A 24887-nucleotide genomic window follows, 5' to 3' on the forward strand; every position below is an offset into this window, starting at 1 on the left:
GGGTGCAGCTGAAGGAGGGACCCCACTGAGGAAGCAACTGTATTATCATTGACAGGTGAAATCATGTGATGTGAGTGGTAGTGGCAGAGGAGGGGAGACATGGCAAGATATATCCCCTATGAAAGTTATAGCTCCTAATAAAATTATAATCAAGTGTGTGGGTAAGTAATACTGAGGTTTTATGGTTCCATCAGTAAATGGTGAAATGTCAGCAAGCACCTCAGACCCAGTGGAAATAATAGAGACTTTAACAGATAACATTTCCACAGATATAAGGTTATTTTCATTCTTTAGAATAATAATTTTAAATTAAAATATTTTTGAAAATAAAAATATAGACAATGCATTTGTCTTTTCCATGAATAATCTGTGTGAGGAGATAAAAGCATGTCTTTTAAGAATAAACATAAGGGGGGCACCTGGGTGGCTCAGTGGGTTAAGCCTTTGCCTTTGGCTCAGGTCATGATCTCAGGGTCCTGGGATCGAGCCCTGGATCGGGCTCTCTGCTCAGCAGGGAGCCTGCTTCCTCCTCTCTCTCTGCCTGCCTCTCTGCCTACTTGTGATCTCTGTCAAATAAATAAATAACATCTTAAAAAAATAAACATAATTTTATTATGTCAATTTTTCAATGTGGTTTTGATGTTTTTTTATTGCATTTGAAACAGACTGAATTTCAGGCGCCTGGGTGGCTCAGTCAGTTAAGTATCTGACTCTTGACTTCAGTTCAGGTCATGGTCTCAGGGTCCTGGGATTGAGCCTCACATCAAACTCCCCACTCAGTGGGGAGACTTCTTGTCTCCCTCTCCCTCTGTTTGTGCTCTCTGTCTCAAATAAATAAATAAATCTTTTAAAAAAATAGATTGAATTTAAAAAAAATATATGATCCTATTGTTAAAATAACCATCATAAAATAATGTGAAACTCTTAAAAAATATTAAAAATGTTTAGATTGATTTCATTGATAAAGCCTAGCAACATTGCCCCATTAGAAGGTAGCTCCCTGAACCTGAGCCAATAACCCATCAGTGAGCAGGAACAACTTCTCAACAACAAACATGACATCTCAAAAGTCACCAGAATCCTGTTTATATTCATAGAACAGCTTCCTTAGAATCCAACCCCAGAGCTACTTTAATAGAAAAAATTCTAACAAGCTTATTAATATGACTTATTGGTCTTTAGAAAAACAAAGTAACAAAGGAGATTCCAATGGGTTGGTTATTGGAGGTGGTCTCGGGTCCCAGTGACTGTGGTGAAAAGAGAAACCTGGGGGTTCCTGGGTGGCTCAGTCAGTTAAGTGTCTGCCTTCGGCTCAACTCATGGTCCTGGGGTCCTGGGATTGAGCCCCGAGTCACACTCCCTCCTAACAAGGAGTCTGCTTCTCCCTCTCTTTCTGCCCCTTCCCCCTTCTCATGCATTCTCTCTCTCTCTCAAATAAATAACTTTTTAAAAAAATCTTTAAAAAACAAAGAAGAGAAAACCATCGTATTTGAGGGAAGAAAAATGTATGTGTGTGTATGAATGTGTGTATTCAAAAGCTGAACTATTTAAAGCCCTAGCATTCCAGAATTGTGTTGCCTCGACCATTCTATGGCTTCTCACAGTATTACTGCGTAACTGCACAGGACGCTAATCCATGTAGTTCAATAAGATTGATCTACATCATTTACATCATTTAAATGATTCAGTGTTATTCCATATACTCAGTTTGGAAGGGCCATCAAGTGTCAAATACATTTTAGAAAGATTTCTTTGAGAAATAACTGAACTTTAAATGGTCTTAGAATTGGGGAAGTTCAAACTTCAATTATGTGAAACTTCAGGAATTTTACTACCTCATTGCTTAAAGATGTCTGGTAAGTGTATTTTTCAGGGTGAGACTTTTAGAGTTAAAGCTACATACTTCTAACAAAAGGTGAACTATGAATACGGTCAGCAAGTATGTTTACTAACATGCTAATTTAAAAACAGGGAAATATCTATCTACTGCTTACTGCTTCTTACACGCAAAAAAAAAAAAAATGCATTCTTGAGAGGGTGAACAGTGACAGACTCTGAAAATTGCAGATAAAACCACAAGTACACTCACTGTGGGAAGTATTATAGGGTCAGTGGCCTTGCTACTTTAGGCACTGCAAATATTTTGGCTTCAATTCAGACTCACACTCTGTAATTAGAAAGAACATTGCTACTTCAGTATCCAGCCAAGCCACATATGTTTGTGGTCTGTTTTATGAGGTTCTCATTGCAATTTTCCTGTGATCTCTCCCATAAGACACTATGGTAGGGGTGATATATTTCTCTGTTGATCCTACAGTGGCAACAAAGGACAGACTAATAGCAACTTCCAACTAACTAGTTCTATTTCGTCAAGGAAGAAATAGCCTACTACATATAGGACATTTTGATAAAAATAAAAATATTCTAATAATAGATATTTTAAAACTACAAAATATGATATACATTGATTTTCTAGTGAGGGTCGGTGGGATCCCAGGAAGACCACCGAAGGTCTTCAGAGTCCTCATTAGCGTGTTGAAATTATCTGCCAAAATGTATGTATATACATTTTACCAGGTAAAAGAGTCCAAGCTTTTGTTCCATTTTCAAAGTGTCTGTGACACCCTTTTTCAAAAAAAATTTTTTAAGGAGGTTAAGAACCACTGTTTTCAATACTTCTATAGGAAGATGTTGAGCATGTGTCCCACTGGTTTTTAAGGACAGTGGAGCCCATGTGTTAGGCCAGTTCTCCTCCTGTCACCAGCTTCCAGTCAAGTATTATCTGGAGGGCCTGGCCTTAAATTAAGTTGAGAACAGTGGATAAATCACAGGCCTTGGAAACAGACTGCTTGAGCTCAAATCCTAACTTGGTCACCAACTAGCTAAGTGACTCAGTGAAATTTGTTGAGTGGTCAGAGCCTCAGTTTCCTTACCTGAAAAATGGGAATAAGCATAGTATCTGCCTCATAGGGATGAAATAAGGTTGAGAGGATCGTGCGAGTAAAGGTTTCACATGGTTCCAGACCCTACCTCTGACTGTACTATTCCATCAGTGTCACTTCTGATGAGCTTTAATGAGTCATTATTGAAATCTGTAAGTTTAAATATCTGTTGTTTTTTAAAAGATTTTATTTCTTTATTTAGAGAGAGACAGAGAGCGTGTGTGCATGCACACGAGTAGGGGAGAGACAGAGGGAGAGAATCTCAAGCAGACTCTCCACTGAACATGGAACCCCATATGGGGCTCATATCTCTGGACATGTATCTCAGACTGTCTGTGCTTGTAACTGCACAGGATTTTCAACCCTGAGATCATGACCTGAATAGAAATCAAGAGTCAGACGCTTAACTGACTGAGCCACCGAGGTGTCCCTTAAATATCTGTTTCTCTGATAATACAAATTACCAGCTAGTGATCTTTCCCTTGCAGTTAAAAATCATTGAGTTTTCAATTCACTGTTGTTAGTCGTTATCAGTATTCAATCTCTAGACACCTGTATTGTGATACTTTATATCTAAATTCATTGTTTTGCTAAAAATGTTATGAGTGAGCATTTTCACGTTATGATGTCTTTCTTTGCTTGCTTGTTTTAACCCTGTAACTAAAGGAACAAATCGAACCCATTCATTAATGCACCATTAAGACTTTGCGCCAATTTTTAGACCACCATATGAAACTGAAAAAACTCTTGAACAAACATGAATAAATGCATTGGGTGTTTTTATGCCAAGAAATATAAGACACTCTAGTTGTCTGGGCTACTTCTCTTTCTGTGCAAGGATAAGAACCACAAGAAATTAACAAATTTGTTTGAAATGTTGCTCTTTTCTTTTTCCACAGCTCTTGTAGTGAGATTCCTGACCAAACGGTTCATCTGGGAATATGATCCCACTCTCGGTAGGTCAAGTTTTGTTTCCTCCTTTCCAGTGAGAGTTTATGAGCCAAAAGAGGCAATGACTTTTTCTGTTGTAACATTTTGAAGCACCTACCAGCTGTTTGGGAAGTATCTCATCAAATCAGGCAAAGAAGCCCTTCAAGAAGCTGGACATGTATCTCAGACTGTCTGTACTTGTAACTGCACAGGATTTTCATACATAGAGGAAAACCAGAGCCAGGAAGGAAGTGGGCACAACACGATGCCCTCACATCAGGAAAGCTAGCATCATTCTAGTGGGAGAAGGAGGACACAGTGGCCAAGGCTAACCTGGTTTGAAAAAAACTGGCACGCTGAGGGGCATATCACAAGAAAATAAACCTTCCGAACACTGATTCGGGGGAAATATAAAAATAAACTCTATTTCTGTCCAAAGAATTTGATTAAAGTCCATTTAAAAAAGAAAAAAAGAGAGGTGCCTGGGTGGCTCAGTGGGTTAAGCCTCTGCCTTCAGCTCAAGTCATGATCCCAGGGTCCTGGGCAAGGGGCAAGGGGCCTGCCTCCCCTTCTCTCTCTGCCTGCCTCTCTGCCTTCTTGTGATCTCTGTCAAATAAATAAGTAAAATCTTTAAAAAAAAATTTTTTTTAAAGAAAAAAATAGGCAACAAAAATTGGTGTCTGTAGAGCTTGAAAGCAGCATAATATTGTATAAAGCAATCATCAGGTTTTTTAAGTAGTCAAAACGAGTGCTTATTAGATAGCAGCTTAGTCCTCATCCTCAAAACGGTGTTGATAATCCAAAGGTTCTAATTTAAGCTTCAGATTTTATTCCAAATTAATCCTTTGAGTTTTTGTTCTTTATGCTTTAGGGACCCGGGCTGGGTCTGTACAGGGAAACAACTTTGTATCCAGAGGAAGCTGGAGAAACATGCGTCCTTCGTTTCATTATCAGGCCCAGAGTCCAGGCTGAGCTGGCCTTACTCAGAAGAGTTAAAAGGGCAAAGATTATTACTTTTTTTTTTTAAATTTCATACTGTTTGGTTTAGTTATGACTCCAAACTTACATACTTCAGGCTAAAAGGGAGATTTCTTCCCCTTTTTGCCTCCTTTCATTGCTTTTATTCATCCAGTCAACAAATATTCTTAAATGCCTCCTATGTGTCAGATCATTGCCAGTGCTGAGGATAAACCAACAGACAGAAAGAAAAAGCCTCTGGCTTTTTTGAGCTAACAGTTTAGTAAAGACAGAAGAGTCCATAAACAAAGATAGGTCAGGTAGTGATAAGTACTACAACAGACGTGAATGCAGAGTGACCTTAGAGTTTATTTAATTTATAACTTTTTAATCTGGGACTTGTTTTTGTGAAAGTACAGACCGGAGATCCAACAGTGTTTCCAAATAGTTGCCAAATCGTCCTGCTATTATTTACTAAATAGTCCCCACTTTGCCCAGGCTACTGCCAAAGCTGTTTTTTGTTTGCTTGTTTGCTTGTTTGTTTGTAATACATTGACTCATTTACCCTTGGATATGGCTCTATATTTGCCTTTTATATCCACCCCCGAGTTCCACATTCTTCTGATAATTGAGCTCTGCGGAACATTTTGACACAGAATAGAGAACGTCCTTTTTCTCTAACTTTCTGCACAATTATCTTGGCTAGGATTTTTAGTTTATCCTTCCAGGCCAATTTTTAAAACTTTATCACAACATGACATGATTTTGATTGGAATTGCATTAAAACTATAAATTACTTTGAGAAGACTAACATCTTTACACTATTCAGTTTTTTTTTCAAATCTAATAACATGCCTCTACACTTATTAATCTTTACTTCTCTGTTTTTGCTTTCATTTTTTCAAAGACTTTATTTATCTATTTGACAGAAAGAAAGAGATTACAAGCAGGGGGAGGGCAGAGGGAGAGGGAGAAGCAGGCTCCCTGCTGAGCAGGGAGCTCAATGTGAGGCTTGATCCCAGGACCCTGGGATCATGATCTAACTGAAGGCAGACGCTCAACCGACTGAGCCACCTAGGCACCCCTGTTTTTGCTTTTAAATAGTTTCTCAACATTAACAGTTTTTAGCATTTTTAACATAGCCACAATCTAATCTTAAAATGACATATTTGGATCAAAAATGTACCTGGTTTTAAAAAATCATTTGCTATCTATTGTTTGCTTCACATAAATAAATACTCTCCTCTTTTATTTCATTACTTATCTAAGCTTTACAAAGTTCCTGAGAATCTTAATGCTTTATGGGAGTTCAGTGGAAAAATCCTGATTTTTACTTAGCAAACCCAGTATATCTCAACAAAAGAAGAAGCTTATAAAAAAATGATTTTTTTTTTACCTTTCTGAATGTGTTCCAGTAACCAGTGTTACTATTTTAAATCAGTTTTAGGTGAACCATTGTCATTGTCCCTTTTGTTTTATTCCTTCTGAAAAACAACTGCTGTTAATAGAAATCTGCCCGCATCAGTTATTTATAATACAGGCTTCCTTCACTAAGAACAATGAAAGTTTATTGAGTGACCTTGTACCGTACTGCTTAAAAAGGATTACTGCTGCTAAGCAACAAGAGCGTTGATCAGGTGTATGACTCACTTCCAGGTGAGGGTTTCTTTAACTCACCCTGGAAACTGGGGTGTGTGTGTGTGTGTGCATGTGTGCGCGCGGTGCTGAAAGTTACCAATATTCTAGCCTACAGGTGTTCCCCATCTATTTGACTCAAGATGAATCAAGATTTCCAGGGCTTGACTTCATACTATCACAAAGTTTCAAAACCACCACTGAAAGGGAAAGCTCCCATTAAAAGGTTAAGTGGCATATTTGCAAAAGCCAGTCTTGAGTTCGGAATTCAGAGCCTTCCTCAAAAACATACTAGAACACTGTATGTTAATTATACTTCAATAAAAGAAAGGAAGGGAAAAAATTTTCTTAATATTTCAGTGCTATCAACTTGTGACAGAATTATTGCTCCTTTAGAAGCTGAAGACTATGGGGCGCCTGGGTGGCTCAGTGGGGTAAAGCCTCTGCCTTTGGCTCAGGTCATGATCCCAGGGTCCTGGGATAGAGCCCTGCATCGGGCTCTCTGCTCAGCGGGGAGCCTGCTTCCTCCTGTCTCCCTGCCTGCCTCTCTGCCTACTTGTAATCTCTGTCTATCAAATAAATAAATAAAATCTTTAAAAAAAAAAAAAAAGAAACTGAAGACTATGAACACCATTTAATGTTTCAAAATTGGAGTATCTACTGCTCTGAGGTAAATCTGTGAAGGAAATTTGCTACCATGATAGTAAATGATTCCCAGACTCTTTGTTTTGGTGGGGTTTGCTCTTTTTTTTTTTTTTTTTTTTCCATGGAGAAGAACTGCCATTAGGAATGCAAGCACGGGCGAGAGGGTGAGAGGGAACAAAACCCACGGTTTGTTTGCACTTGTGTTTCATAAAAAAAGCAAATATTTTGCACATCCAAATGGTTTGAAGGATATAAGCTAAGAAAAAAAACATTCAATTCTTTACACTGGGCAATTTTAGTTTTCCTTCGATTTTTCTCATTTCACTATGGACCAGTGAAATGTTAGTCAGAGACCAGAGGTGGTGTCTGAGTAGCATTTGAATACCAGAAGTGAAGCCTGTGAGGTTTAGGGCTCACACCATCTGAACAAGAACCCCCCGATGGTGGTGAGGGTAACATTCTCATTGTAGAACAACAGGGTCCATGTTCTGATTAGATAGATCCCCAAGAACTGAATCCCTACTTCTGAGAGTCCTATTCCCCTTAGAGAGCGTTGATCATGGCAGAGAATAGGAACGAAGGCTTAGATGGTGCTAGTTGTGCGTCCATGTGTGTGGGCGTGCGCGCGTGTGCATGTGTGTGTGTGTGGGGGGGGTGTATGTGAGAGAGAAAGAGATGGATGTTTGGGGAAGAAGAGAGAGACCACATGTCAGCACTTACCACCACTACCACTATATTGGAAGCACCATACTCTGTGTTTGAATGGATAATGGAGTCTCTGTCTCATGAATAAAGACTCAGATAGGAACCAGGATTAGGAACTGGGAGACAGATCCACTGGCACATGGGGTTTTTTATTTGCTCTTCCTTCCTGCATGACAGTACCCTCTGTTTGGAAAGAAAGTCTTATACAAGAGAGAGACACACCCAGAATAAATTCTCTGAACTCGAGACTAAAGCAGAAGTGCTTAGCCAGCTCATGGAACCAATCAATATCGGCACAGCGAGGAACATTGAGATCGTCCTTTGACAAATAAGGAAATAAGTCCAGCAAAGTAAATTTATTCAAGATTATGGGGCTGGTTTGTGTTTAGACCAGTAATAGAACTCAAGTCGGTACAATTTTCACTGTAGCATAAATCAGCATTACTAACCGTTGTTGTTACTGTACCGGCTAAATGTCCATTTTAATATGTTGAAATTTGCAAAAAAGCTAAATCAGTAAAAGGATTAACCATCTACAACATTCGTTGAGTATCAACTTCTCTTAGCATGTACAAAATCTACTACTACTTATAAAAATATTACTGAATACAAGTTTTAAATCACACATTGCTCCTACACAGTAAAATTCGGCACATTTTTTTTTTTAAGATTTTATTGATCTATTTGACAGAGTGATAGTGAGAGCAGGAACACAAGCAAGAAGAGTGGGAGAAGGAGAGAAGAAGGCGGAGCAGGGAGCTTGATGCGGGGTCCATTCCAGGACCCTGGGATCATGACCTGAGCCGAAGGGACACACTTTAATGACTAAGCCACCTGGGCTCCCCAGTTCGAATTTTAAAATGTACCAAATTCCATCTTGAAACTTATATTGGTCTTATAGTGTATATTATTTTGTTTCATTTAGATATATGCCTTAAACAATCACCCCTCTTCCCTTTAAAAAGAAAAAGAAAAAGAAAAAGAAAAGACTCCTAATCTTCATTTCAGGTTAGTAGGAACAAACTAAAATGTGTGTCTACTCTCCACACACATACACATTTTCTCTTATGTTTTGGAATGAATAGTAGAGTTTAATTCCAAAAAGTGCTTAGTACATTTTTTCAAATTAGCTTCGTTAAAGTTAGCACACAGAGGCACATTTTGCCTGTGTGGGCTATATACTTCCACTGTTGACGTGAAGATATGGGTTTCTTTTTTTTTTTTTAAATATTTATTTATTTATTTATTTGACAGACAGAGATCACAAGTAGGCAGAGAGGCAGGCAGAGAGGGGTGGGGATAGCAGGCTCCCTGCTGAGCAAGGAGCCCGAGGTGGGGCTTGATTCCAGGACCCTGGGATCATGACCTAGGCTGAAGGCAGAGGTTTTAACCCACTAAGCCACCCAGGTGCTCCAAGATACGGGTTTCTAATGAGAGAGAAGAGGCTTAAAGAGAAAAGGCTCAAAATGGCATGAAACCCGTCCTCGGCTTCGATGAAATCACTGCTGCCCCCCGCTGCTATGTCTGCGGCAGACATTCCCTCATTTCCTGCATTCCTTCATTTTTGTTTCAGTTAACAAACAACCAGAGAATCACACAACTTCATACAATTTTCATTATATTTTATTTCCCCCCTACTGTGTCCTTCTGTGGTTGAAATACATATCCTATTTATCATGGAAGCAACAGAGAAAAATGTCCCTGTCTGTCAAACAACTTTTGGTGTAAAGAGATGGAAGAGAGCCCAGAACTCTGTTTTCCAGGCCTCAGGGCTGATGCCAGCCCCTTTAAAAAGGAAGGTAGTGCAAAGGTCACCACAGAACGGGAGTGGAAAAAACAGAAACGGCATAGATCCTAGCTGGCCTGCTGCTTCTGGGTCTCTTTCCTCCTCAGGCTGGAGGACTGAAGATGCAAAAAGAAATAATTGAGAGAACATTCATAGATATTTAGAGATAAGAAGTTGCTATACATCATACTTTAGAGTAAAATTATACAAAATAATCATCTCCCTTTTAACATGAAGAGTAGGGGGATAGAATTTTCTAGAATTGAGAATCATTGTACATACCACATACGGATTACCTATTCTAACAGAAGGGCAGTACTGCGAAAATATGTTTACTAAAATATATTGAACATAACTTCCTTTTTAAATTTTACTGTTCAGAAAAGACTTCAGCCGTGCGCCATGCCTGTGGCAATGATCGTGACACAGCTTATAGCAGGTAGAAGGCTAGGTTATGCTAGTTAGTTAAGCCTCCTTTCTGTAGTTTGTATTTTAGGTAGAAGATTATATTTGTAGGAGAGTAATAAAAAACTGTGGTAAAAAAAGAACTGTAAAATAGTTGATGAGATGAAGAAATGAAAGAATAATGAACAAATAAATAAAAGGATTGACTTACTGATCACCCTATTGAGACAAACTTGCAGGTTTATTTGGATGGTTGGTTGGTTGGTTGGGGATTTGGGTAGTTTAGGTGTAAAGAATTAAGTGAATCATGTTAATCTATCCACGGTACCATTCATGTGCTTAGGATTCCTTTATATCATTTTTATTACATTTCTATTATTTCTTATTTTTTTATACTTATACTTATTTCTTTTATATATATATTTATTTATATTATATATTTCTTTTATATATTATATATTTCTATTACTATTATCTATATTATTTATATGATTTCACTTCATTTTTCCTGCATGCCCCATTGTAACACCATTGGCCTCCTCTTTCCCACAGGTATATAATCTAATATGTTTGATTTTTAGGATAGTGGTATAAGCCTCATTCCAAAGCCAATCTTCCTTAGATCCAATGTCAACTCTACCACTTACCACTTACTCTGTCTGAGTTTCAGCAAGTTATTAAATGTTGTTGTGCCTCCATATCTTTGTGTAACAGGGAGATAATACTAATATCTACTGCAGAGATATTTGTGAAGGTTAAATGAATTAATATGAGTAAAGCATTTAGAACATTCTTGTTCAAATAGTAAGCAGTATATACTAGGTATGACATATTTTTTGAAAAGGGTGTTTTTCTGTGTATCCATAAACCTTAAACTTATATAAATTTCATTATGCTATAGATCTTCCTGTAAAGGTAATCATGTGATTTTTTTTTCTTTAGCACTTTTTTCTCATTCAGTGCTTTACTGTGTTAAACTTCATTGATAGAAACAATATCCAAATTATTGAAAGAGCCCAAGTGTCCAACGAATGGATAAAGAGATGGTGTGTATGTATATGTAATGGAATATTACTCAGCCATAAATAAGAATGAAATATTACCATTTGCAATGATGTGGGTGGAGCTAGAAAGTATTATGCTAAACAAAATCAGTCAGTCAGAGAAAGACAAATACCATATGATTTCACTCATAGGTGCAATTTAAGAAACAAAACAAATGATCATAAGCGGTTAAAAAAAAGAGAGGGAAAACAAGGAACAGACTCTTAACTGCAGAGAACAAACTGATGGTTACCAGAGAGGAGGTGCGGGGGTCATGGGTATTAAGCAGGGCACTTGTGGTGAGCACCAGGTGCAAAACTAACTGGAATTTAAATAAAAACTTTAAAAAATGCATTGATAGACTTTAAACACTCTTTGTATTTCTGAAAAAACTTTAACTGATCATGATGTACTTTTCTTTTTACACTAATTGAACTCAATTGGATAATATTTTATTTAGGATTTGTGAATCTACGTTCAAGAATAAAGTGAGCCTATAATTTTCTTGTCCTTTTCCTCTTACTACTCTTATACTACTTCCTATTAGAGTCAGGTAATGCCCCACAAAAGGAATTGGATGATTATCCTTTTTCTATTTTCTAGAACAACTTGTTTAATGTTTATAGAAATCTCCTTTAAAACCAATCAGATGCAGTTGCTTTTTATGATCAGAAGGGATCAACAATTAATATCTAAGTTACTTACCAGTTACTGACCGGGTTAAGTGTTCCAGTTCTCACTGCGCCTGTCCATATATGTTTCAATATGAGAATTTATCAGGGTTTGAAATTTGTTGGCATATGACTCATAATATTATTTTATTTTCACTTCATCAGAATATGTAGTTATTTCTTCTTTTATGCTAAATTGTGCTTGATTGCTCCTTCTCTTTTAATTTATGAGTCAGTATTACCAGATTTTTTATCTCTACTCCTACCTTTTTTATTTTTAAATCCCTTCAAACCCCATGCTTTGGTTCTGTTAACCTTGTGTCATTCTTTCTTTGTGGTTTTCTCTTTTACTTCTTTCCTCATATCTTTTTGGATTTATTCTATGTTCCTTTTCTGATTTGTCAAGCTGAATACTTAAGTCACTTCTCCTTTTGCTTTCTTATGACGTCATCTTCGGGAGTAGGACAACTGCATTAACTCAAATCTGCCTCTTTTCTCTCCCCACCTTGCCTACCCCAATGTATTGGTATCATCTAGAATTGTAATTCTCAGTTGCTTTTGATGTGGTTTGATTGCTTTGTTTTACACCACTGGGATCTCCAATCCAGTTTTGCTGGTTAGCAGTCTAATGTCAGTCTGAATCATGTCCTTCTATAGGTGATGTGCTTTTTTTTGTATATTCATTAAAATTTTTCTTTATTATTGATATCCCTAAATTTTGCTGTGATTGTTTTATATATGGGATTTTCTTTGTGTGTCTTTTAAGTCCTTATTTTTTTTTAACAATGGTGCATCTTTTTTAAGATTTTATTTATTTATTTGACACAGAGAAAGAGAGCAAGAACAAGCAGAGGGAGTGGCAGACAGGGGAGAAGCAAGCTCCCTGCTGAGCAGGGAGCCCAGTGTGGGGCTTGATCCTGGGATCCTGGGATCATGACCTGAGCCAAAGGCAAACACTTAACTGACTGAGCCACCCAGGCACCCATGTCCTTTTGGTCTGAACTGTTCCAAGACCTTTCATCCTGGGAAATTCTCAGTTTTTTCATCCTCAAGTATTTTCAGACCTTATGTACTTTGTTGTCTTTGAAGCTCATTGTATAAGAGATAATAACATATCCATTTCTGTTATCCATCTCTCTTACATTTTACTTTTTACAATTTTCTTATCATGTACTGATGCCTTCTGGAAGAGCTCCTCAACCCGACCTTCATCAGCTCTGTCAATCATTCACAGAGCTTGGCATTTCAGCTGTTCTAGTTTTCATACAGAGCAGCACCAGTTCATATTTATTTTAACATCTGGTTTCCATTTCATGAGGTAAAAGGCACACTAAGACCACCCAAAGTCTTGCATCTACTGACTTCTCACCCCCATAGAGCTTGGGGACCACCCTGATATTAACCCACCAGCCTACAGCTGGTACTGAGCAGTTGTCATTTTTCTACCCTGAAGAGGGAACATGAGCAGGAGAACTCTGCTTTGTTTCCTCTCCCACCATGTGCTCCAGCCCTCCTCTACTTCCCATTCAACCCCCAAACATGAGACCCAATGGCCTTCTACCACCACAGGGATCTCATGGCTTTACTTGGTCATTTTTTACATGGATGGCTATTTACCTCCTCTAATGTCTAATACATCTCCAGGGTTGAGGTCTTGAAGGAAATGAATGGCTCCTGTTTATATGTGATCTTGTCAGGGACAATCATTAGTAGTGATTTCCTGAAACTGAGTTCTAGGAGTATCAAGGTACCATGCATTTTGTAGGAAGCACTTTCTCAGTCTAGGATGTAGAGACCCTATTTTATACACCAGAAAGCTGGCCTCCTAGAAGAATAAAATGAGCAGAGACATAGAAATTCTCCCATGTTATGTCCTGAAAGTCTGTGGCTCCCACATGAGAACCCAGACTTCGAGGAGCTCAGAGAGTACAGAGATGGCACATTCTTGCCCGTCCATCCTCTCCTGCCTGGGATGCACATTCCTTTATGTGATACAAGCAGACATACTTCTGTGACTACTTTGTCATTTAAAGGTCAAATTAAATCATGCACTAATTTACTTTTTTACTTTCCTTCTTTGCTCATTCCCTCAGAATCAACCTACCGACACCAAGCAACCATTGATGATGAAGTTGTCACCATGGAGATATTAGATACTGCTGGTCAGGTGAATAAAGGGTTCAGTTAAAATGTTTTCTGGATCAAATAAAAATGAGATGTGTACATGCATACTATGAACAAAATTAAGACACTTTCCTCCAATTAACTAATGATGCCTAAAGACTTTTCTCTTTAATTATCTAGTTATTCATATACTAACATATTTGAAAGAGCTTATGTGTGCATCCTTATATAAATTACTGGGTACTTCAGTGGGGTGAGGGGGGATTGATAATACTGTAACATTGACATGACATCATTTAGAATTACCCACATATATTTTGGGGAGATAGCAAAATATTAAGAAGTTCATGGTTAAGTATTCTGAAATGCTCTGATGAAGAGCATCATTTACTGGGGAAGTTCTCAGAGGCTTACATGCCCATGTATAAGATGAATCTTTTTTTTTTTTTTTTTAAGATTTTATTTATTTATTTGACAGTAGGCAGAGAGGCAGGCAGAGAGAGAGGAGGAAGCAGGCTCCCTGCTGAGCAGAGAGCCCAATGTGGGGCTCGATCCCAGGACCCTGGGATCATGACCCAAGCCAAAGGCAGAGGCTTTAACCCACTGAGCCACCCAGGTGCCCCATAAGATGAATCTTTAAGAATTTCAGTATATATAATATTCTAAACTTATATAACCCCAGAATCACTTTTTAGAATGCTGTATTTTAGGAATCTTTCCTGTAATATTCTTTCTACATCTCAACACATCCTAATTTGAACCACATAATTGTTCAACAAACAATCCATTACAAAGGAAGCTAATATAAGTTTGCCCTGATGGCAGTCAGTTCTGAGATTACAGATAGGTTTGTAGAGAGACTTAGTTCTCAAGAATAAAATGATCACTAAGAATGAAAGTTAGGGAGCTGAAGGGTTTCATAGTGCTCTATCAGTGACCTATGATCTGAAGACTTTAAGTATTTAACCCAAGAAAGACACTTTTATTTCTCATCACCACCTCCTTCTTATATGTGCTTTCTCTGGCACCCAACCCTGATTCTAGAGAGAGGTGGCAGGGACTTGCATGCCTGCAAAGGTTATTTGAGCCCATGAAAGCTGTGCATTTTGAAATCTCGTGTGCAACTTTCCTAGGAAAGAATGATCACCTCCTTTGAAAATCACTTCAGATGAGTTTCTACCATTATTGGGACTTTATAATATTTGGGAGGTGTTTAGAAAAAAAAAAAAAAGTCCCTGGCTTTGAGATTGACTCTCTCTACAGTGTCCCCCTGTTTTTCTGTCCCTGGTACCCAACTGTCTAGAATCTGAATGCAAAAGATATTAAATCAAAAATTAAATCAAAACCATTCACTAAGCTGTGCCTCTTAATCTGATCTCTAAAGGGTTTTGTGAGGTCTACTTGTCTGTTACCTACTCGCCAATTCTTTGTGATGAAAATCCTTGGAGGCAGTGTGCCCAACTAAGATGGTTTCTTTATACTTCTTGTAATTATGGATTTAATGATATGGCAAGAGGAAACTCAGAAGCAGAAAATTAAAGGTCTCTGCAGTTAGAACATTTCTAGTTCCATGACATATCCTGCTATGAGTAACTAATACTCCTATTCCAAACTGATTGAGAAAGGAAGCTTCTATAGGCAATCAAGAAATTTTAATGACACCAAATATAAAGAATAATAATTAAGGACTCATTATTGGCATGAAAAGCATCTACACATTGTGATGACTTCCAACTCCCCAATTGCCATTGTTTCCTTGTCAACAGGAAGATACCATTCAGAGAGAGGGACACATGCGATGGGGGGAAGGCTTTGTGCTGGTCTATGACATTACTGATCGAGGAAGTTTTGAGGAAGTGCTGCCCCTTAAGAATATCCTGGATGAGATAAAAAAGCCCAAGAATGTGACTCTTATCTTGGTTGGAAATAAAGCTGACTTGGACCACTCCAGACAGGTTAGTACTGAAGAAGGGGAGAAGCTGGCCACAGAATTGGCTTGTGCTTTTTATGAGTGTTCTGCCTGCACTGGAGAAGGGAACATCACTGAGATATTCTATGAGCTGTGTCGAGAGGTGCGTCGCAGGAGAATGGTCCAGGGCAAGACGAGGCGACGCAGTTCCACCACGCATGTCAAGCAAGCCATTAATAAGATGCTCACCAAAATCAGTAGTTAAGTGGCTCTGTTCTTGCAAAGGCCCCATGGAAGTAGGCCAGGTAATTGGAAACACTTTCTTGCTCTTTTTCCCCCTTCCTCTGCCCAAAGTAAAAGAAAATACTCCATTCCTTGTACTGACTCTGGGAAATGTCTGGGCTTCCCATTGTTCCCAGGTCTCCCATATGTTGAGAAGTTATTGAGTGTTTATGCAATTTTAGTGCAGACAATTTCCCCTTTTCCTGCTTGAATAAGATACACTCTATTGTAGTTTGAACCTGTAATCACCAGAGATTCTGAAATGGCTGGGTTCATATTAAGCTATTTTTAGGCATCCTCACCTTGCTTGAATAGGTTGAAGGCTTTTCTAAGGCATTTTGACATTCCATTCCTTGTCAAAGACTTCAAATGATCGTCTTAAAAGTGGAAAGTAATAGAAAATACAGTAAAAATCTGGAAGAGCCACTGAGATACTGGAGCAGGGCGTAGAGCCCTAGTTCCTCTTTGAAATGAGGATTTTCTTAATTATCTCAAATTGTTTAGTTTTTCTTTAACTCTTATTTTGTTCTTAAATTTGAGCACATTTTCACAACGTTTTCCACTGTAGTAGAGTTCCATTTCAATTTGAATGGGTTCTCAATGAGCTCTTGATCACTGTACTCTGATTCTTCTTCTGTGGCTTCAACAAGATTTCATTGTAAGAGGCAGAAGGATCCTTCAATTCAAATCCTGCTAGGTCATTTCTCACCAAGCCCAGGGTAATGTAAAGACATTAAGAGACTTTTCACCAAACTCTGACTTCACTGAATGCTAACAGAGGATTTAGAATTGGAGATGTCTGATTCATTTCTCTGTCTCTCTGTTTATCATCTTAGCAGAAAGACAACGCCCAAAAAACAGGAAATTAAGAATGAAGCTAAATTTCCCTTCCATTGGGGAGCCAATGCTCTAATGCCGGGCACAGTAAAAAAATTAGTCTCTGATTCATTAAATTGTCTACATGACTTCTTCTATTATTTTGGATAAATTAATTCACTTAGAATTCAGAAAAGAATGAGTGTTTGAAGTTCAGTATCCCTGAATAAAGGTGTATAAAACAGATTCCTAGATTGTGGAAGTATAGTCTGCAACTATTAAACTTCATGATTTTTTTTTCCCTATTATACCCCCATATATCAAGATTTGGGCACTTTATTTTAGAAGAAAATATATATCTTTTACATATGTGTGTATTTATAAATGCATAGATATATGTATAAAAATTTGTAAGAGCTGGAAGCTTTAATTCACCAATGTATTTGGACAACTTGGTGTAACTATTTTATGTGATAAAATAAAAAGCATAATTTTCACATTCTGTCACATTTGAGCAGTCTTTCTTGTGATAGCATGAAAAGTTTGTACTTTTAGGAAAAACTTGAGTAGACAATCAAATTGTAGAGTTGACAAAGCAGTGAATGTGATAAAAAAAAAAAAATGAGCTCTTATTCCTAATAACAGCTATTTCTGTAGCATGCTTAGGTGCTATTTTAGGCACTTCATGTATTATCTCATTGAATCCTCAAATACCCTACACAGATGATATTGCTATGCTCACAATTGCAAGGATGAAGATATTGAGCTACAAGGAAAAATGACTGCATAGCTATTTAGTGGGTAGAGCCAGGATTTGAACCCAGAGAGGCAGTGAGATGTAGAGCTCATATGATTAGTATATATTAGTAGACTGACATATAGCTCTTGTTCTGGAACTGTGGGGATGAAGATACAGGAAGGAGAAAATAGGGAATATTTGCTTCATTTATGCTTTCATTCATTCATTTGGAGATATTTATATATGAGTTGGGCATATAACTTAAAACAATTTAGTACATTTGATAGTGTCTTAGCTGAACACTGAAGAATACATACAAGTAACCCAGGAAAGAAAGATGGTGAAAATATTCTAGCCAAAAGGAATAGCACGGAACCAAAATATGGAGACATGAAAAGTGATTGTGAATGCAGTAACTAAAAACATTTGGGAGAGCCATTTATATCATTCTTCAGGACAAAAACAAAACAAAAAACTGGAAGACAGAGCAGAGGGAAGGTATTAAAAGAAAGGAAAAAATAAGGAACCTGAAAGAAAGAAAAAAATGTCAAAAATTCATAAAACTGTAAATTTAGGTAACTACATATTAGAGGACCAAGTAGGTCACCTGGCTGTGATTCATTTTCAGTAATTTCTAGACAGGGTTTAGAAGGGGAAAGCAGAGTAAAATTATTTTCTGAATGTTGCCATCCTCCAGAATCACAGTCTCTTTCACTGTCTCATACCTCTACTTGCAGACAACTTCAGCCAATTCTTATAAAGAGCAAGCTCCTAAGGAAGCATAGTGAAAAACCTGGGTGCCATGTTGGGTCAAACACTAAGGAAGGGAAATTCACAGTCAACAACACCAGCAACTTCCCTAGACGTATATGTACAAATCCAGACATGTTAAAAATTCAAAGAACCACGGGCATACCTGCCAACGGATAATTACAGAAGAACATGAGATTGCACAAATATAAATTAGTTATTCCTCTCATGCCCCAGGCTTCCCCACAAATGAAGGTTATAAATAAGTTGGGCTTTTTAATAGAATATTTTAATGATGGAAACCTGTGTGTTCTTGAATAATAATGGGTTGTTATCACCACACTACCACTACCAACATTTGCTGTTTGTGGTTGTTTTTCTTCTAATATTCAAAAAACTTTATTTCTAAATACTGGGTTTGCATGTCTCACAGCGCTGGGGAGGAACCCATAATTCGGGATCTTTCTTTCAAATAACATGTGTAATACTTACCTGTACATGGATAAACAAAACAATTGATATTCAAAGGATAGTGCCAAATAAGATTTCTTCTTAAATCAGTTTATGTCTACTTTGAGGATTATAAGGGAGTGGACAGTTCATTGGGCCAGATTTAATCAGAGTAATGTTGAATTGAGTTGTCCTGAGCTAAAAAGTTACTGGAGGATTCTGAGGGGGAAAAAAATGACATAAATATATCTTCTCCATAGATCTGAAATGCTATGGTTAGCATACATATATGTCTGCTTTTGAACTGTCCATTTCATTGGTCTATTTGTCTATTCAAGCTCCAGAGGCATGATATTTAAAAATTGAGCCTGATAATATGTTAAAATAGCTCCTATTAGGTGATCAACATTAAGAATAAGTTTTTAGGTTTGGGTATTACTATGCCTTGATACCTTACAACTGTTTGTTCCAAAATGGAATTTGAAGGAAAATTTATTGGTTATGCTTGGAAACCAGTGCCCATTTTTTTTTCAGCTTTATTGAAATGCAATTGACATATAACATTGTGTAAGTTTAAGGTATACAACATGATGATGTGATACGTGTATGTATTGTGAAATGATTACCACAATAATGTTCATTAACATATTCATCACCTCACATAATTACCTTTTTTGTGTGGTGAAAGTATTCAAGATTTACTCTCTCAACAACTTTCAAGTATATAATACAGCATTGTTAAGATAGTCATCATGCTGAATGTTAGATCCCCAGAACCTACTCATCTTATAATTGGAAGTTTGGAGATTTTCACCAGCATCTCCCCATCTCCCTAGCCCCTACCTATGATGAACATTATTCTATAATCTGTTTCTATGACTTTTTTTTTAGTTTTCACATATAAGTGAGATCATATAACATGTCTTCTCTATACATAACTTCTCTATATGACTCATTTAGCCTAATGCCCTCAAAGTCTACCCACGTTGTCACAAAGGACAAGATTTCTTCCTTTTTTTCTAGCTAAATAATATTCAAATATGTGTATGTACATATCTATCTCACTTTTTAAAATAATCTATTTATGGATTGATGAACACTTGTTTCCATATCTTGGCTATTGTAAATAATGCTGCAATGAACATGGGGGTCCAGCTATCTCCTTGAGATAGTGAATTCATTTCCTTCTGATACATACCCAGAAATAGGATTACTGGATCATATCATAGGTCTGTTTGTATTGAGGAAATTCCCTACTGTTTTGCATATTGGTTGTATCAACTTACATTCCCACCAACACTGCGCTAGGGTTCTTTCTCCACTTCTTCACCAATACTTGTTGTCTTTTGTCTTTTGGACAATACCATTCCAATAGGTATGAGGTGATATCTCATTGTGGCTTTTATTTGCGTTTCCTGATGATTAGTAATGTTGAGCATCTTTTCATGTACCTGTTGCCCACCTGTATGTTTTTTGGAAATTTTTCTATTCAGACTCTTTACACATTTTTATTAGGATTATTATTTTTCATTTTATTTTTGCTATTGAGTTCTGTGACACTTTATCTAATGTACAGCTTGCAAATATTTTTTTCCCATTCCATAGATTGCTTTTTCTTTCTGTTGTTTCTTTGGCAGTATAGAAGCTTTTTAGCTTCATGTAGTTCTACTTGTTTGCTTTTGTTTTTGTTGCTTGAGCTTTTGATGTGATATCCAAAAATTCATTGCCAAGAGCAATGTCAAAGAGTTTTCTCTATGTTTTCCTCTAGAAGGTTAATGGTTTCAGGCCTTACATTTAAGTTTTTAATCCACTTCAAGTTATTTTTATGAGTGGTATAAAATAAGAGTTCAATTTCATTCTTTTGTGTGTGGATATCTAGTTTCCCCAATATTATTTATTTTAAAATTTACTGTAATTAGGGCCCTTTTATGATCTTTAGGGGCCCAGATTGGAATTTATCCTGCCTTTCCTTGTCAGCTCCCTGTGACACAGGTAAGAGGGAGCTTATGCTTAGTATTGGGCCCTTTCAGGACCTCCAGGTATGCAGGTGGGAGTGTCTCCAGCAGGGGCCCATGGACTGGCTGGGATGGGCTGGACCCCAGTGATAAGGCCACTTCAGAGTTTTTAGTCTGACCAGATTTGGTGGGCTTTACCTCCAGGGGTTCCTAGACCACAGCTGAGAGGGCCTGGAGCCTGTTCACGGGGCATGTCAGGGTCCACAGTAGGCACTGAGGTCTGTATGTCTTTACCCAACACACAGGTTTCTGTGACTCCTCCTGGGTCCCTTAGCCTATGGTGCGGATGATAGACTTTAAAATCAAAGGGGGCAGTAGCTGAGTTCTCACAGGTGTGGAGCCTGTTTCTGTGTCTGTAACTGTAGTTGGCAGATCAGCCACCCGGTTGTGAGCCTGTCTTCTCAAAATGGCCGTCCTCAGTCTTAGACTGAGCTACGGTTTCAGAATCTCCTACCTGGTTTTCAAAGTTCCCACAAAGGCACTTTTGTCCATGGATAAATGCCAGATTATTGCAGGAAGGATACCTATGAGGGAGGTCTTATTCAGCCATCTTGCTGATGCCACTCCTAAACAAGTTAAGACTACTAGTTATTTGAAGCTGAGCTTCATTTTCATGACTGAATGAAACAAGATTTACTTTACCTCAGTAGGAATAGAATTTTATTTTCAGTGTTAAATTTGCAGCATTCATTTTACCATGATGGAGTAACAGATACCAAATTTACCCTTACATATTAAACAAGTCAAAACAATCAGACAAAATATATAAAACAATGGTTTTCAGATTTTGAACAACAAGCATTACAGTGATCCCAGAGAGAAGGGAAGAAAATGAGGTAAACTGAAATCATGCCAGCGTACTGCCAAATGGCAAGTTTCAGGAAGTAGTATATACCCAAACAGAGCCTGGCAGTCTTACTGAGTTGAGGAGACAAAAATCAGTTTGAGGAGGCCAAGCATTTCCCAGCAAACTAGGACTAGGGGAGAACTTCTTCACTCTGAAAAAAAAAAAAAAAATACTTCTTCACTCTTCAAACTTGTTGAAGCTGACATCATACTTAATGTTGAAAGAATGAAAGTTTTTCCCCAAGAGAGGGGACAAGGCAAGTATGTATATGCTTAGCATTATTCTATAGGTTCTAGATAGTGCAATTAGGTAAGGGAATGGAGAAGTAAATAGTTTTCATTTGCAGATAACATGACCATTTGCATAGAAAATCCTAAGGTATCTACAAATAAATGCAGAGATATGCCATGTCCATGGGTTGGAAGACTCAATATTGTTAAGATGTTCATTTTCTCTAATTTGATTTACAGATTGAACAAAATGTCAATCACAATTTTATTTTTTTTAAGATTTTATTTACTTATTTGAGGAAGAGTGAATGAGAAAGAGAGTGTGAGCTGGAGAAGGCGCAGAGGGAGAGGGAGAGGGAGAGAAGGGGGAGAGGGAGAGGGAGAAGTAGACTCACCCCTGAGCAGGAAGCCCGATGCAGGGCTTGACCCCAGGACCCTGGAATCATGACCTAAACTTAAGGCAGATGCTTAACTGACTAAGCTCCCCAGGCACCTTGCCAGTCACACATTTTAGCAGGCTATTTTGTAAGGTAGACAAGCTGATTCTAAAACTGATACTGAACCAATATCTAAAGACCTAGAATAATCAAAATAATTTTTGAAAAGATGGATAATATTAAAGAACTTATACTACCTGATTTTAAATGCTTATTATAAAGCTATACCAACCAAGATAATATATTATTATTATAAGGATAGATATATAGATCTATGGAACAGAACAAAATGAGCAGAAGTAAACCATCCCGTAAGACTGATTTGATTTTTGGCAAAAGTACAAAGATAATTCAATTGAAAAAGAATATTGTTTTCAACAAATGATGCTAGAATAATGGCATATCTGTCTGCAAAATACATAAATAAACATTAACCAATAATTTGTATTATATACAAAATTTAAATTCTAAATGGATCTTTAACTTAAATAAAAGAACTAACACTATAAAACTTCCAGCCACCTGGGTGGCTCAGTGGATTAAACTTCTGCCTTCGGCTCAGGTCATGATCTTGGGGTCCTGGGATCAAGCCCCACATCGAGCTCTCTACTCAACAGGGAGCCTGCTTCCTCCCCCCCGCCCCACCTGCCTCTCTGCCTCCTTGTGAGCTCTCTCTGTGTCAAGTAAATAAATAATAATAATTTTAAAAAGAAAGAAAACATAGAAGAAAATTTTTGTGGCCCTGATTTAGGCAAGGATCTCTTAGAGCACAAAAGCACAAATAAAAACAAAATTAAAAAGTTATTATTTTGAGAAACTTTAAGGAAATGCAACAGCAAGTCAGGTAAGAAGAAAAATATGGGAAATACATATCTCACCAAGATATATATCCAGAATATATGAAGAACTCTCAGAACTCAATAATAAGACAGACATTCTGGTTAAAATTTTGGTTAAAGGTTTTGAATAGCTAATTCAGCAAAGAAGATATACAAATGGCAAACAATTATATGAAAAAACGTTCAACATCACCAGACATTAGGGAAATACAAGTTAAAGACACTCCATTACCTGTACACACCCACTAGAAAGGCTAGAATTTAAAAAAAAAAAAAAAAAAAAAGACTGATGATACACATATTGGGGGGAATGTCTACATCCTGGGACTCTCATACATCATCAGTGGGGATGAAGATGGTCTAGCCAATCTGGAGAACAGGCTGACAGTTATGATAAATTTCAACATGTACTTAATCAACAATCCTTTCCTATGTCCCAAGATAAATAAAAATCCATGTCTACATAAAGACCTGTCTGCTAACATTTACAGCAGCATTATTCATAATTGCCCCCTCAAAAAAAAAAAAAAAAAAAAAACCACAAGCTGGGCAACAAGTCCACTTTCTATCTGCGAGTGAATGAATACGCACTCTGTGGTGTATCTACACTATGAAATGCCATTCAACACTGACCACAGCAAACTACTGCATGACTCTCAAAGCATTATGCTAAGTAAAAGAAGCCAGACACAGGATACTGCATATGGTAATAGTCCATCTATACAAAATTCTAGAAAAGGAAAACAATAGTAAAAGCAGATCTGTGGTCACCAGAGTCTGAAGGTAACAGGAAGAGAGCACTGAGGGACTCAAGGGAACTTTCTGGGGTGATGGAAGTATGTTCTATTATAAATGTAGTAGTAGTTATAGGACTTTATACACTTTCTAAAACTCATCAATTTGTAAATGTGGAATTGGTTAATTTATTATATACAAATTATATCTCAAAAATTTAGAAAAAGAAACCTATCTTTCATTTGGGAATTCAGCAAGTGGATCAAGTCAAAGAACACCTTCCTGAAGTCTATTTAAAACAAATATTCAACATCTCAGAATACGTTTTTAATTTACATCTTTTCCACTCCTAAGAAATGGTCAATATTTTACTTTTAAAATAACGGTTTCATTTAAGTTCTATATACTCCTATACCATTTCAGCCTCCTTGGCTGAATAACTTCAGTCAACAGAGGCCCATTGCATGTGAATGTTCCATTCTATTCTAGTGAATCAAAACATCATTTCATTTTTTCCCTAGGAGCCTGTGAAGGAGTGTTTGGGCTTCCTGAGTCTGAGAGAGTGCATATGTGCATATGTTTGTCTTTTCCTGACATTTTTTATGAGAGAAGAAAATTATTTAGCTATTTTATGAAGGGGTAGTTTTAAGAATAAAAACCTAACTATTTAGTAACCTAGGGATGTGTTTGACAATACTTCTTGACACCCTTTTATGATTTATGAGATCCAATAAACATTGTCATAAAATACATGTGTTCTGTCATTCTTCCCTTCTCCTCCTCACTGTTTGGAAAAGCAAGGGACTTATGGTGAGAATCAAGGTATTGAAGTAAATAAAGGATATTGATTGCTTTTTTTTTTTTTTTTCCCTGAGCTTCTGAGTCAATCTATACCCTGGTAGTGTCCAACTTAAAATTTTTGTTCCTAATGTTTGCTTGTAAATTGGCTTTTTGGAATGCTGGATGCAATTTCCCTGGAAAGCCAAGTTATAAA

The 24887-nt window shown here is 37.4% G+C and overlaps 1 protein-coding gene across 2 annotated transcripts in view; it reads left to right on the top strand.

The window, feature by feature from the left end:
• Positions 1-24598, top strand: part of RERG (RAS like estrogen regulated growth inhibitor) — a 123267-nt gene extending 98669 nt beyond the window's left edge. Inside the window, exons 3-6 of one of the 2 annotated variants that reach the window (XM_059185970.1) lie at positions 3842-3898; positions 13814-13887; positions 15611-15799; positions 24415-24598. In XM_059185970.1, coding sequence (XP_059041953.1) covers positions 3842-3898; positions 13814-13887; positions 15611-15799; positions 24415-24528 — 434 coding nt within the window. In that variant the 3' untranslated portion in view covers positions 24529-24598. Of the gene's footprint in view, positions 1-3841; positions 3899-13813; positions 13888-15610; positions 17349-24414 lie in introns of those variants that run through there. The other variant, XM_059185969.1, reaches the window with a different exon arrangement.
• The last annotated feature ends 289 nt before the right edge of the window (positions 24599-24887 follow it).

This window comes from Mustela lutreola, chromosome 8 (assembly GCF_030435805.1).
Source record: "Mustela lutreola isolate mMusLut2 chromosome 8, mMusLut2.pri, whole genome shotgun sequence".
Lineage (NCBI taxonomy): Eukaryota > Metazoa > Chordata > Mammalia > Carnivora > Mustelidae > Mustela > Mustela lutreola.